This window comes from Leuresthes tenuis, unplaced genomic scaffold (assembly GCF_036924035.1).
Source record: "Leuresthes tenuis unplaced genomic scaffold, fLeuTen1.0.hap1 SCAF_24, whole genome shotgun sequence".
Classification (NCBI taxonomy): domain Eukaryota; kingdom Metazoa; phylum Chordata; class Actinopteri; order Atheriniformes; family Atherinopsidae; genus Leuresthes; species Leuresthes tenuis.
In genome coordinates, this window is record NW_027325378.1 from 9,220,844 (window position 1) to 9,236,263 (window position 15,420).

A 15,420-nucleotide genomic window follows, 5' to 3' on the forward strand; every position below is an offset into this window, starting at 1 on the left:
AATGTAATAATAATGTAATAAAGTCTAAATTGAAAGTGAAAAAATGTGATAATTGGGTTCCGCTAAAGCTGTCTTTCCGATTTGGAATCACTGCAGCTTTGTTTTTGCTCTGTAGAAAATAATAAGAAAAAAAACATTACTCAGATATAATCATTTTCATGACAAGATATTGATTATTACTATTGTTATGGGAACACAGGTCTAACATGTTACTAAACTGTTATCATGAGCTTCCGCGTCAGCTTTGACTTCCCCAGTTAAAGAAGCGGAAAACAAAAAATGAGAACCTTATGCTTGTATCCTTTTTTTAGATGTTGTGTTGTTATTGTACAAGAAAACAGCGGTCTTCATGAAACTTTAAAACCAAGTTTTCATAATTAACCTCATCACCTGCGTTGCTGTCACGTGCGGCCTCAGAGCTGCAGGATCACGTGACGTGCTCGGCTTCTGAGCAGCAGCAGCAGCAACAGTGACAGTCTCCAAACTGCCGGCGGAAGAGCTGAAGGACGGACGGAGTGTGCCTGCGGGTGATCCTCTACTCCAGCAGGTAGGATGATATAACCGCTCATTTTTCACAGTACGCTCGTTTAACAGTTCAGGAAGATAAAACGAGCTCAGTTTGTGTTTTTATCCCTCGTATATGCGGCTGCGGAGTCCTCGAAATGTTTCTGAAGAGTCATTTAACGGCGACTGTTGAAGTCTCGACTGTGATACTGGAAACTAGCGATTAAACGCCGACTAGCTGTCAATTCACACTTTGTATTTAACATCAACTTGAATTTTACGTACTTGTTTTTAAAAGAATTCATAAAAGGCTTATTTAATCAGATTAAACATAGCAGGAGTGCTCCTAAACGCCACACAGGTTATAAAAAAGGGCAAAAAAATAAAAAAAAAAGAACTCTGCTATAACTGTAGATTTAGTAGATTTAGATCTTTTATTATGCGAATGTACAGAACAAACTACACTTATTGGGAATATCTTTAGACTTTTTCTGTTATTGGGGCCCCTGGTTGGTAGAAAGTATTTTCCCGGAGATATTTTAAGGCACCATGACTGATGGATGTTGTTTCATATAAACTTAACCACCTTCAGTTTGGACTAAATGATCAATTATAAAATATAAAAGTCCCAAAATATTCTTTACAGCACCTACATGTGAGGGCTTTTATCGGTTTTACTCAAACGCATGAACAATATTTTGAGCTAGTGGAATGTTTACTTGACAAATGATGCGACCTGAAGGCATCACAATGGGCACTGAGAACTTAAGCATTTATTTTATAGGCTAACAGATGAACTGGTTACTCAAAGCCCAGGTGAATCCAATGGAAATGCAGCCTCATTTTGGTTATCATTTAGTCAAGTGAACAATATTGCTTATCTAAATTTTTCAACTTAACTTATGGTTGAAATGGCAACCCATAACGACTCAGGTGGCAAACACAACTCACGTTGGACACTTGGACACGGTGAGCAGGAGAAACGTGCCGAGACAGGGAAAGCTAGACGCGTCCTAATCTTGTAAACAGGATTAACGCTTCTCAAGGTCTTGTCCCCCCACACAGAGAGAGTGGCGTGGATGAGGACTGGTTGTGCTGGATTTGTTCGATGAAGTACTGGTCATTTAGCAGTACTTAGAAAACAAAAGCCTATAATTACTGTTATTGTGGCACGAGATGTCACTGTCATACAGATATAATCCTATGCATGAGGAAGAAGCTTGGACAGATGAGAAATGAAAATGGAAGCACAAAATCTTCTTGCGATAGTTTCCAAAGGTATTTTCTTTCTTCATCTTGTTGAGAAATTTATTTGAAATCTACCACAAGGATCAGTGTTTATCTTGACAACAAGCTGGCATCAGAATTATTTTTATAGTTTACAAAACAGCCCTTCCCTCTTGATGCGCTTAGTTCCTTTTAAGCATTCTTGACTTGTCAGACCACAGGACAGCTGTTCACTTTACCTCACTCTATTTTAAATGAACTGGTGTAACCCCATCATGGTCACATATGGCTTCTTCTTTGTGTGATCGAGCTGCGCTTGTTGGTGGCACAGTGAACCGTGTTCACAGACGGTGAAGTGTTTCTGAGCTCATGCAGATCAGTTCAGAGATATCTCCTGATCGCTGAATACTTTGATGATAATGTGAACTGCATATGAGGGAGTATTCAAGGTCTTCACAGTTTTAAGTTGAGGCGCATTATTTTGAAAATGCCAAAATGTTTTTTGCAGATTGCTGAACATCGGTCTATCTTTACTTCTGAGATACTCTGCCTCTCTAAGGTGCTATTTTTATGCCCCGCTGTTACAAATGAACCTAATTAGTTGTAACGTGTTCCTCCAGCTGTTTCTTGGTACACTTTATTTTTCAGTATCAGCTATTTCAAATTCAAGATGAGCTGAAATATTTTTAAATGAAACAGTAAAATGTCACTTTTGACATTTGATATGCTTTCTGTGTTATCTATCGAATAAAATATTATTTTATTAAACTTGCAAATCATTGCATTCTGCTTTTATTTGCCCTTCTTTGACAGCCTAAATATTGATCTGTTGTTTAGGGAACAGTGTGGTTTTCTCATACATACATTCTCTTGTGGTGCTCAGGTTAGATTCAGCCACTTACAAGCCCACACACTTTATCTCACCACGCCATTGTATCTTTACTAGAACACTTTGGGATGCTGGGCACTCAGCTCACCGGGGAGGTGTGAGTGTGCAGCGCTGCCATCCTGTTGTGATGATGCTTTATCTAGACACTTCTGCTTTGTCCATCCACTGAGCTTTGCGCTGTCAGTCTGCCGTGGTTCACAGTGAGGGGGAAGCTTCCCTTTACGGGAGCTCAATGCAAACAGTGTCATCAACATGTAAAACGCCGCTGCTTGCTGTTACTTAATGTTTTATTACCATCCAGCAACATTAGTGGCCTTATCATCACAGAATAACTAGCAGTTTTCTGCTGTGATATTTGACTCAGACGTTCATGATTTCCTGACGACGAATCCTTTGCCATCAGCAAGTGGAATTTAGTTCAGTTTGTGATATTAACCCGCTAGATCATTAATATCTTGGTTGTTTTTTTAATTGCGTAAGCAAATAAACTGTTATTCAAACAAATGGATTAAAGTGTTCCCTCAAGCTGTTTAGCGATGTTTATAGAGACTTCTCAAGCGCAGGATTGCGGTGACCGAGGGGTTGGTGCTAAGTTAGATTATGTAAGCGTTTTAGAGCTCAACCAGGGGCTAATTTTCCTTCAGAGTGCACGCAGAAGGGTCATAGAAGCTGTGGTGAATGGTACTGAGCAGGAACAGGCTGCCTGCAGAGGAGGAGAGGGTGGTGGGAAGGCCGTAGCTCACCTTAATGCTCTTGAGGCAACATGGAGCTCTCAGGTAGGACACCTGTTGAGCAGCAGAGCCAGAGGCTACACCTGAAGTCTCCGTGGACTCTGGTGAGTTAGAGTGCCGCTTTGATTTCTGTATGAATCCTGCTGGGCGGCTGGTGTTAGGCTTTTTCCCCTGCCTGGTCCCTTGTATCTCTGTCATAATAAGAGCAAAAGTTGTCATCTTTGTAGGAAGTATTAACAATAAGCAGGGGTTCTGTCTAATAATCAGGTGATTAATAATGCCACAACAGAGGTAGCACATTTCTGTGTGAAAGATCACCCAAAAACTACTGACCTTTATGCAATCAAACTTGTTGTAGAGGTGGAGCGTGTGCAGGGGAAGAATCCACTACGTTTCGATCTCTTCTAGTTTTGATTATTGATTTATCTGCACATTACAACAACCTGGTGATTAAATGAACAACTTTCTGAGTCTGTGAAAAGTCAGAAAATGGGTTCAAATGACCCGTTGCATCTATATTCAGTTTTTATTTGATATACGACACAGAAAAGCAGCAAATCTTCAGACATACGGACCTAAAACCAAATCATTTAAATGTGATTTTGATAATTTAAAAATGATTTCAGCCTGTGCATCCTATCCACTGTAAACATTTTAACTCTTTAACGTCTTCCTAACTTCCTTCTAACTCCAGCTTTAACTAGCTATGTATTTGATCTTACAGCAGACACTTGAAATCTGTAAAATGTTTGTAACTCAGTTATGACACTGAGTTGAAAACCTAAATTAACACAAAGCAGGTCGGATTTGCCCACAGGCTTCAAGTAGCCACACAACGAAAATGAAAGAACACACATAAACACTGTGTTTATCATCACATTTTTCATTCATGTGGTTGCTTTTCCAGTGTTATCGGTAGCTTGTAATCTGCTGAGTGCATTTTGGATTTGTTAGGTGCATTAGAGTTGAGAAAGCGAAGTGGCTCTGCCAGTCTTACAGTGAATAGTTTCAAAGTCCATCCAGCTGGTGTACAGCTCCGATTGAGTCAGTATGAGTGGACCGCACAATACAAGAAGTCATTTCAACCTTCACACTAATCAGGAAACACACACTCAAATGAGAAGATCTTTGTGAATATGACATGTTTACATTATGAGCGTTTTGAGCTCACACAGCAGCTAAGACTTGTGGGTAAGTTCAAGACAAGGGGAGGTGAGACGAGTGAGGGTGCCTCCCATTGGCATGACAACACTGATCTTAGGTCTGAAAACATGGCCTTTGTTTGCTAAAAACCCTAAAAACACCATGCTGCATCAGATAAATAATGACATGATGTAACCTGAAAGTTTAATCTGATACCCTAAAAAGCCACGATCGGGCTAAGCCAGATTTGTTTCAACATAGCTCCACTCAGTAGATTTATCGGTAACATTGTGAACATGATTTTTAAAGTTTAGCGGTGTGGTGTGCACAAAGGTTTGTTGTTTTATTCATTTAAGTCAGTTTGGACCAAAAGCTTAAAATGCTTCAATCAAAGTTTGGCCCTGGTTCAGACTGAATGGGAGTGCTAAGTGCTAATAAAATCTTAATTTTCTTCCTTTTTGGACCTGTGGGGCCAGAAATATTCTACAAGTGTCCTCAAAATGGGTTTCCTGAGGTGGCAGACTGGCCGTGCACGCACAGATTTCCTTTAAAGTTACTTTTAAGCCACTCATCAGCCTATACAGTAGTAAATCCCAGCTCTAACTGTTTATACTCTCTTTACAGTTTATATCTTTTTTTATACTCGATTTTATACTTGAAACATAATGTGTTACATAGGCTTATGTGTAATTGCTGTATTGTCGGAAGATATGAATGGCACCTTAATGACATTTCATAAGTATAGTTAATGTAATTAGCACTGTGTAAAATGTTGCATAAGAGTGCTCTTATTTATGGGGAAGTTACAAGTTAGTCATGTCACCTGACCCAAAATAAATAGAGAATATCAACAGCTGTCAATGACATGTCAGTGGAGCAGCACTCCATATTAAACCTAGAGTAACGCATCCAGCTGATGCCGGACATTGAAGAAGTGCCTAAAGTGCAGTCACATAATACTAAGTCAATTATTTTCCCCAAAACTCTTTATGCAGTAATTTGAGGAACCATCCATACTTAGTAATACAAAAATTAAAAAAATTTAAAGACCAAATTAGGTTTTAAATATCACTCTCCAACTCAGCTTTCAAAAACACCAAGATGGTGACCGTCTAACGCTGAGCTAAAGGCTTCAAAACAGCAGTTCACAGGCCATGACTGACATAAACAATAAGGTTCGGCGTTAAGTTAGATGCTTAAAATGACTTTTTAATCGCAAAGCAGACCATGGCTAATCTGAAAGGCAGTGAGAATGATTCAAGAGTCACAAAGATATGGGATAGGATGATATCATTGGCTGTTGTTTACGATGCTGCAGTGAAACAAAAGATGACTGGCAGAAAACATCCGAGGAGCAATTAGAGAGTTTTCCTAACAGCTTCGAATTGCTTACAATAGATTATAATTGTGTACGTTTACAATAAGTTTCTAATTGACCCCGATTGGGTCAGTTTAGGCCTGCTATTTAAGGTTTGAGCTCCGAGTTTAAACAGAAGCACACATTGTCCTCTTTCCTCTGCAGCCATACTGCAGCAGTCGAGGCTCTGATTAAGTCCTGATCAGCTCCCGACCTTTTGGAGGAAAATGGGACAGAGCCACTGTGTTTAGGGACTGGCTTGCATTTCATTCGCAGACTATTCTGAACAACAGCAGCCTTATTAACAATAAGGGACAATGTACTCGTAAGGCAAAAAAAAAGTTAATTGTGATAAATTCCAGCAAAATGAGGAGTTGGGCTTGTTTGAGAGTTTTAGAGGAGTGTAATGAAGAGTATTTTTGCTGATAGGTGGACACCATGAACTATGTGGGGCAGCTGGCGGGCCAGGTGCTGGTGACAGTAAAGGAGCTGTACAAAGGGATCAATCAGGCCACTCTGTCAGGCTGCATCGACGTGATCGTTGTCCGGCAGCCTGATGGGACCTTCCACTGCTCCCCTTTCCATGTCCGATTCGGAAAACTGGGGGTGCTGCGCTCCAGGGAGAAAGTGGTGAGTGATATTCTAGGACTCTGTGATAGGCAATCAATGTATGCAATAAATGTTGCATGAATGAACTGTGCCTTTTTATGATATACGATATGTGAAGCAGCCATTTCCATCTGTTGTCGAGCTACACGATAGATTTTCCAGTTGCTTAATTGCACTCTGCTTCTCGCTTTCCTTCTAAAGCACATTATCCACTCTGCGTCTCACAGGAGCAGATTGCTCTTTCTCTCTCTATTTATAGACACCGTGTAGCACTCGATTGAGGACTGAGATGGGAAGCGCAGACTAAAACCTAATTTAGCCTCTTACTCTCTACTCGTAAAGATCCATCCCATTCAGAAAAAGGCGTCTTACAGAAGAGCCATCTGTTTTGTTACAGGAAAGCCAGACAGTGCAGGAAGTCGTCTGCGGTCGGTGATTCTGTAAATTCATGTGTGGGTTAAAAGCATCTTTGTTGCTGTAGAGGAAAACAAGCTGCATCAGCTACATGCAGTTTTTCACTGACCTTTTTCATCAGCCTTCATCAACACGGGCAGCTGTGTTTACATTCAAGCCTGTTTGTGGAATTCAGTCGAGGCAAGCTGGGTTTCTTTTTTCAGCTTAGATTTAAAGCTTCAGGTAAATCTGTCGCACAGTTCCCACGAGCAGCATTGCAGACATTCATATTATACATTTGTGTTATGCCCCATTGGTGTTTGTTAAAGTCTGAGGATATCTTAGAGAAATGTGTAGCCCTCCCACACAGTAAAAGCATGTGAGCTGTGAAACTTGCTTGACTCTTCAGATTGACATAGAGATCAATGGAGAACCTGTGGAGCTGCACATGAAGCTGGGAGACAACGGAGAAGCCTTTTTTGTCCAGGAAACAGAGCAGCAAAATGTGAGTTCTGGGCACATTACTCTGAAAATAAGAAAGAAATACATTTTCTGGTTGAGATCAATAACTTTGTTTCTTTCATGAATTTTCTCCCCAATTTAGGAGATCGTCCCAGCCCACCTGGTGACTTCCCCTATCCCCACAGAAGAGGTTCTGACGAGGAGCAGAGAGCCCAGATGCGGGGGGTCAACAACAGAGAACAGCCAACCTCCTGCCCCAGAAGACCAGGCCTCTGGAAATGTCCATCTTTGCTCCAGCTCAGCCGGGAAGAAGAAGAAGAGACGCAGGAGGAAGCACAAAGCTGAGCCACGCAAGGAGGAGCAGACAAGTGCAAGCGGGGAGCCGGAGCTGTGTGAGCTCAGTTCAGACGAGGAGCACAATGCACACAGCGGACGGTAAGTGGAAACTAAACTCTGCTCTGTTGTTGATTATAACTGTTACTAACTTTGTTGTTTCCCTTCATCAGAGCATCCTCACTCTCTGTGATGAAGGACAATATGGAGCACAGGCAGCATTCCCCTCTCACCGCTCTTGAATGGGACAGCTACCCTTTCTCTGATGGAGACTGGTCTCCCAGCAACATGTATGGCCCTCCCCATTCATTCAAATATTTACATAGCTCATACAAGCAGAGAAACAATTACACCGTCCACTTAATGAAAACAGACAGGGCTGCGTAAAACAAATCACTCCCTCAGAATCATTACAGCTGACTCAGTGGAAATGTGGTTTTTGCTTCCATCAGGGATGTGTCCGAGCCCATGTCGCCCAAAAGTGACTCAGAGTTGATGGTGAAGCCGACAGAGAGCATGCTCAGGGCTGATTCTCACATGCAGTGGACCTGGGGGGAGTTTCCAGAATCAACAAGGGTACCGCACCGCAACTTCAAACATGAAAAACTTGCTTAGGAGTTTTGTAAAGTTATATATGAATGTTTACGCTTTTACTGTCTGTGTCCAGGTCAACAAAAAGGACAAATCAGAGCCAAAGAAGTTGACAATCACTCCCTCGGAGAACACACATTTCAGGGTTATTTTGAGCTCAGAAGCCATGGAAGAAGAGTCAACAGCAGGACCCACAGATCCCATTTGCCATATTTTGAAACCAGAGCCCCGGACCATCAAACCTGATCTGTGCAGCTGCAGTTTGGAACCCCCTAAAGCTTCACCATGTGAAGCAAACATTACCGAGGCCGAGCCAAACCTCGCAAACATAATGTCAAGCAGCTTCTCCCCCCAACCGTCTCCTAGCAACTCTGACATCAGCGCAAAAAATGCACGTAAAACCAGGTGGACGTCTTCACCGCCCATCCGCAGGGACAGCGGTTCTGCTGCAAGTGGAGGAAGCAAAGAGGCTGGAGACTCCACCGCTGTTTGTCCCGATGCAGGAGCCTCCCCCAAAGATACAGACTCACCTGTCAAGACCAAGGGTAACTGCCTTTGTACCGTACTCTGTAAACGTCTAATGCTTTCTGCACTTTGTTACTGAGGAAAACGTTTTCATTTAATAGTGTTTAATGCAAAAATGAAACGGTGAGAACTTTCCCAGATTTCACTTATGTGACTGTAACTACACCCAGTTGAATGTAAATGAATGGTAACAGGAAGGATGTGGTTTCTTTTTGGGCCTGAGATCTCACTGTGCGTCTGCTCTGCATTCACATGCAGAAGTAAAGAAAGTAAAGAGAAAAGGAAGTTAAAAATAAAAAATGAAGTCAGCAACTTCTAAAAAAGTAACAATTCTCCTCCCAATAAAGTTGTGAGGAAGAGGAGCCAACATCAGGGGCCTGAAGATATTTACCTGGAGGACCTGAATGTTCTTGAACCTGATATTGCTGCTCGCTACTTCCCTAAAAGGTACAAAACTGTTTGTATCGGTTTTATTAATGTATTCCTCGTGATTAGCATTTAACTGGAATCATCGGTGTGCAGCACTTTCCTGCCTGACCTACTTAGCGTGCACGGCCAACCTGACCTGACCTGTAAACAGACCCAGAAGTAATGAAAAGAGATCAAATTAGTGTTCACTTTTGAAACAAGTAAATATGTTAGGAGCTATTTGTTTGCTGCTGTGAGTCTAGTGTCTGCCACTTGTCTGCGTTTCAGTGAGGGTGAGCAGGTTTCCAAACACTGGGTGGAGATGGGACAGCACTCTGGATCCCAGTCGCCGCAGTCAGTGGGCAGCGCAGCGGCAGACAGTGGAACAGAGTGCCTGTCTGACTCTGCTGGTGATCTGCCTGACGTCACGCTGTCACTGTGCGGAGGCGTGGGTGAGAACTCAGAGATCTCGAAAGGTGATTATCTCTATTATCAGCTCGCAGTGCTGTTTGTCCCTTCATTTTACAAACTGGAACTTTTTTTTACATATTTTTGTTGATTTTGTCCTTGCATGAGCAGATTTTCTAATCTTTAGTGTTCTTTCTTTAGTTATAATTTTACATCCTTGTGTATGTAAAAAGTAAACCACGAGTCCTCGGTCTGCTTGTTTATGAAGAATTTACTGAAGAATTGGGAGCGATTATCTGTATAATTGACATTTCCTGCGCTTTGTGGCTGTGGTTTAGGAATAAAAGCCATCAATTTAACATAGAGTCAAACTATGCTGTTCCTATTCTTTGCAGAAAAATTCATGGAACACATCATCACCTATAATGAATTTGCAGAGAATCCAGCACTTATTGATAATCCCAACCTGGTCGTTAGAATCTCAAACCGGTGAGTCTTGCTACTCCCTAACCCTCTCCTCAGTTTTACTGATGTTTCACTACTGAAGATAAGAATCAAACTAACTTTGTTTTCCAGATATTACAATTGGACACTGGCAGCACCGTTGATTCTTTGTATGCAAGCTTTCCAGAAGAACTTGCCAAAGGTATCCTCTAATCTAATGTGTTTAGAGCGAGGCGCTTGTGTCTGAACATTGAGCTTCATATACACACGAATGTGTTACTTGAATGGCAGGCAACCGAAGAGGCCTGGGTGAAGGAGAAAATGCCCAAAAAGTCTGGACGCTGGTGGTTCTGGAGAAAGAGCAGCACAAAACAGGTGGGATTCACGACTGCTTTGTTTGGGTAAACTTGTGAGTCACGCGTCCATCTTTACAGCACTGTGGCGGTCAGAGGGAGTCCTGACCAGTTTGAGTAACTTTGCATTGCAAATGAGAAGCATGTTCCTCAAATGCATAAGTATAACCACTGCATCCCTGTTTTGCATTATTATACAAAGATTGTTGTTTTGTTTTTTCTATGTCTTTACTTTTAGATATTTATGTCACATTATGATGGGATACTGCCACAATTAAAGTTTGTACCTCTCCTTAGTTACTATCTGAGAACAAGTTGGAGAGACAGGAGTCTCTGAGCAGAGAGAGCCCTGCCCTCCACCAGGCCCCAGAAACACAGTGAGTCAGCAACAAAGCTCTGCCGTCCTCCCAACACAACAGTCACTCACCAACACACGCAGAGTTGGGTAAACATGCCCCACAGAGGCTGGATTAGCATGTTTGCCAGCAAGCAGTGTTGACATCCCATGACTCATAAACTTGTGACTCATAAACTCATTAAGAGTCCCAGAAAAAAAAAAAAATCTCAAAGATTGTTTGAGCCAGGAGATTAACCTGTATTAGAAGTAATTAAGGTGATGGTGATCAAAAATGTGTTGCATTGACAGATAAGTAGATCTGCTGCCCTCTGCTGGCTGGAAAAGACACCCGAGTCACGATAGCTTAAGCAGAAATGTGTCTCATTAGCAGTTCATTTTGATGAGCCTTTCACCAGCAGATCGTATTAATCCTTCAGTCGGCTAAACACAAGTCTTCACTGTATTGTTTCCCTCCTGCAGGCAGAAAGCTGCTGAGTGGTCCAGCGACGATGAGACGAAAGAGCTGAATGCTGCAGCTCCTGCTCTGACACCAACTGAGCGTGTGCAGACGGAAGTTTCTTCTCCAGCTGCGTGTCACTCTTACAAGAAATCCCTCCGCCTGTCATCTGCTCAGATAGTAAGAACACTGATGTCAGCTGTGTGACAGCTGTTGATCTGAAACAGATCAATCTGAGGCTCTTTTCTTTTGATTGTGTAGAAGAAAGGTGACTTAGTGGCGAGAGGAAAACTTTTGTTAATTTGGTCATTTACTTCATGTACAAAACAACAGTAAGGTCCTGTTTTTTCTTCATCGACCCACTGCTGCCTAAAAAAACAACTGTCTTCTCTACTCAATCAGTCTTTTCTGAAGTAAATAAAAACAGTTCACACAATACATACAGACAATTAAAAACAGAGCAGCACATAATTGTCATAGTGAATATAAACTGTAAATACTGATTACTGCAAATGTTGGCAGGTAATAAAACATGACCGTGAAGAGAACATCATCCAAGGCTTATGCTTTCCAGATCTGAAGAGGCTGATTTAGTGGTGTCCCTTTTTGAAATGACATTCAACAGTTTGGTGCTCATAAAGGCAGACATAAAGGGCAGACTCTCAGGGAGACTGTTTTTAATGGTTTCCAAGCCAACAAGTAAGGTAAAAAAAAAAAGTCCACTTTTATTTTCAGCAGTATCTGAGCTTTGCTTTTGTCCAGCACTCAGGTGATGCTGGAAAACTTGCGTGCGTCAGGTATATTTGGATTTTTATGGAATTTTATCATGAAATTAGCTCAGTATGTTGTTTGTAATTCAGATCTAATGATACCCTCAGCTTCTTGTGGGCTCTGGACTCTCCTTGTGTCTCTGCACTCTTTGAAAACGCGGGATACATTAGTCCGATATTAAAAACAGGTTGATTGAAGGTTTACACTTTGGTTGAATTTGACGTGGTTATTTTACAGTCAAATTTTAAATCCTGATCAATTTGTCGCCATATAAAAAGTTTTCCTTTTAGATCAAGGAAGCTGCGACTTCGGAGGTTGGCTTCCCCAACCCATACATCCAATGTGTGTGTTTCATTACATCATTTAGCCAGTTAGTGTTATTCGGTTAAATCAACCTTTGAAGCGTGTTCCTTATCAAAATGTAGATGCATCTCATCTTTAGCTGCATGATGATCATGTCTCTGAATCTGGAAATGTTGGTATGTGTGAGCTCTAAAATTGTGTGTCTCCTCCAGGCCAGCCTGAAGCTGAGAGACGGGTCAAACGATGTCACCTTCAGCATAACCACTCAGTACCAGGGAACGTGCCGCTGCGAGGGCACCATCTACCTGTGGAACTGGGACGACAAAGTCATCATCTCTGACATCGATGGAACCATCACAAAGTGCGGCAAATGAGCACCTCTCACGGTCGATTGTGTGTCGAAGTGTCAACACACTCTGAACTGAACTGAACTGTTTGGTGTGAGAGAGCTAACATTAAAGAGTTGTTATAACACTGACATTCTTTGATATAACTGCACATTTGGCTTCCTAAACTATTTTGAACATGTGATTCTGTTGCCATCTGCTTGTAAAATAATCTCTCTATACACACACATTTTTACCTTACAGGTCGGATGTGTTCGGCCAGATTCTGCCTCAGCTCGGCAAAGACTGGACTCACCGGGGGATCGCAAAGCTTTACAACTCCGTGCACGAGTAAGTCTCTGTGCACGAGTAAGTCTCTGTGCACGAGTAAGTCTCCGTGCACGAGTAAGTCTCCGTGCACGAGTAAGGCCGAGCAACTGCCTCCTCAAATACATGATGCTGGATCATAGGCAGAAATCTCACCAGTGATAATCTGACTGTTGCAGGAACGGCTACAAGTTCCTGTACTGTTCGGCCAGAGCGATCGGCATGGCTGACATGACCCGAGGGTATTTGCACTGGGTGAACGACAGAGGGACTCTCCTGCCTCAAGGACCCCTCATGCTCTCCCCGAGCAGCCTCTTCTCTGCCTTCCACAGGTAGGAAATCCTTGTAATTTTCAGATCATCGTCTATATTTGGCAAAACAGATACATCCCAGGATTTCAGTAATTGATGCTTATCAAGAGTTGAAGCTGCATTTGGTGCACCTCCAGAAAATTACAGTGGAGATAAAACGGAAGAAGATGCTAATTACAGTCATTTGGGTTTTGGGCTTGTTTGACTTAATATAACATGTTTTTTCTAAAGGAACTTCAGGGGCTGAAGACTGGAATTTAGAAAAGTTAAATGTCACATTTGGTGCAGCTAATTAACCCTGCAGTTCCTCTGCAACCGTTTCAGTTTTTCATTGAAATGCCCAATGGAGTCTCCACAACTTGGATCAATTAAAAGAAGATGAGTCCAACAGCAGCTGCAGAGGGTCAGAGGTTAATCTGTAATGCTTTTTCTTCCCCCCACCCACTGTTCTTATTAGAGAGATCATAGAAAAGAAGCCTGAGAAGTTCAAGATCGAATGCCTCACAGACATCAAGAACCTGTTCCTCCCAAACACACACCCCTTCTATGCAGCCTTTGGAAACAGAGAGAGTGTGAGAGTCCCTTTTACTTTTGTGTCGTCGCAACGTTTTAACATTTTACTGTTAACAAAAAAAAAAAAAGAATCTATGAAAACTGACCTCATTGTCTCCTTTTTTCCTGTCCATCAGGATGTGTTTGCCTACAAGCAAGTGGGTGTGCCTGTGTGCCGGATATTCACAGTGAATCCTAAGGGGGAGCTGATCCTGGAGCAAGCCAAGGGCAATAAAACATCGTATGTAGCAATATCTGTGGAGTCATTGTGTTTGTCTGTTTCTCTCAGACAAACGCTTATGGTTTTTGTTTTTTTTTCCCCCATACTTTGGCAGATACAGCCGGCTGAGTGAGCTGGTGGAGCACGTTTTCCCTTTGCGAAGCACACAGCACAGCGCCACTTTCAGCTGCCCTGATTTCAGCTCCTTCTGTTACTGGAGACAGCCCGTCGCTCAGGTGTGCTTCGAGGAGCTGCTCTAACTCACATTAGTGATTTTGTTCACGAAAGTACGCACTTCTTTCATTCTTACCGTCTAGGCTGCTGAAACGTTTTCTTGGATGTGTTCTTATTTAATGGAAAAGCCCGAGATATTAACGTATTCCATATATTTCAAAGCACTCCGTAATATTTCCTGTAAGGGTTGATTCTCCTTGAGCTCTTGCAGCGAGCTTTATCTGACTCGCACAGAACAGATTTGTTTGAAGACTTGTGGTATATGCAGAGCCCAGGAGTCTGTTGTTGGTCTTTACATTTGCACAGTTTATGTTCAAATACACATGAGAAGAAGTTGCCTAAGCATTTATTTAGACAGTGGAGGTACAGTAACTGTATGAGATAGTGACCAACATTCAATGTGGGACTACAGGCGTATCATAGTGCTTATTGCTGGTGGACCTGTGACATGTCATCAGACATCCATGGTGCAGTCAGAGCAGCTGCGTCGTCATCCTTTTAAAGCCTTATTTGTTACGTTAAAGGAATTTTATTAATATGCAAAGCAGGAACATGTCAGATGATTTGCTCAGTCAAAGCTGCATTATTGCAGTCCAGGTACAAAGATGAAATGTAGATACCGCTGCTACTTTTTTTGTTTTCACAACCATGATTTTGTTGTAAGAGTATTCCGTTATTTTTGGTGATTTTTGGCTCACGTTTTTGCCAGATGCTGCGCTCGTCTCCGTAGTCTCCTCAGCGCTCACTGCAGCCATTTACTGCATTCTTTCTATGAAAGTGACAAGCTTTGTGTGAAGAGAACACACAGTAATTCTCCCAGTTTTCTGAAGTTTAGTTTCACCTTTGAGCGAAGAAGCTTTGCCGTTGCTGCAGGTTGTTTCTGCAGACTGATGCGATCGCCTGGAGGTGATCCAGTATACACACTATGATGTAACTGTCGGCTTGTTTTGATAAATATGTTGAATTGTAAGAAATGACTCATTTAACTATAGATGGAACTTACATATATTCTATAGAGAGGAATATTTAAGGCCTGTATGGTATTAAATCAGAAACACTGAAAAAAATAATGTCTTGTGTTGAAATATGCTTTAATAAAAAGTCTGTTTAAATAACAATCAAAGTTTCTGTATAATTTAGCACCAATAAGGAGTGTGTTTGTGTGTATTTGTGGGTGGTTAGATTACTGTCATGTTTGAATGACT

General features: G+C 41.9%; 1 protein-coding gene across 1 annotated transcript; it reads left to right on the top strand.

Moving 5' to 3' along the window:
* The first annotated feature begins 470 nt into the window (after window positions 1-470).
* Window positions 471-15,287, top strand: LOC140284811 (phosphatidate phosphatase LPIN2-like). The gene is made up of 20 exons (XM_072378805.1): window positions 471-547; window positions 6,281-6,481; window positions 7,263-7,358; window positions 7,458-7,750; window positions 7,822-7,938; window positions 8,101-8,224; window positions 8,316-8,784; window positions 9,112-9,211; window positions 9,461-9,648; window positions 9,976-10,069; window positions 10,157-10,226; window positions 10,316-10,399; window positions 10,675-10,754; window positions 11,195-11,351; window positions 12,458-12,606; window positions 12,836-12,922; window positions 13,078-13,230; window positions 13,667-13,781; window positions 13,899-14,002; window positions 14,097-15,287. Exons 2-20 carry the CDS (start codon window positions 6,290-6,292, stop codon window positions 14,239-14,241), a joined length of 2,817 nt encoding a protein of 938 aa, XP_072234906.1. The 5' UTR covers window positions 471-547; window positions 6,281-6,289; the 3' UTR covers window positions 14,242-15,287.
* Window positions 15,288-15,420: the final 133 nt, after the last annotated feature.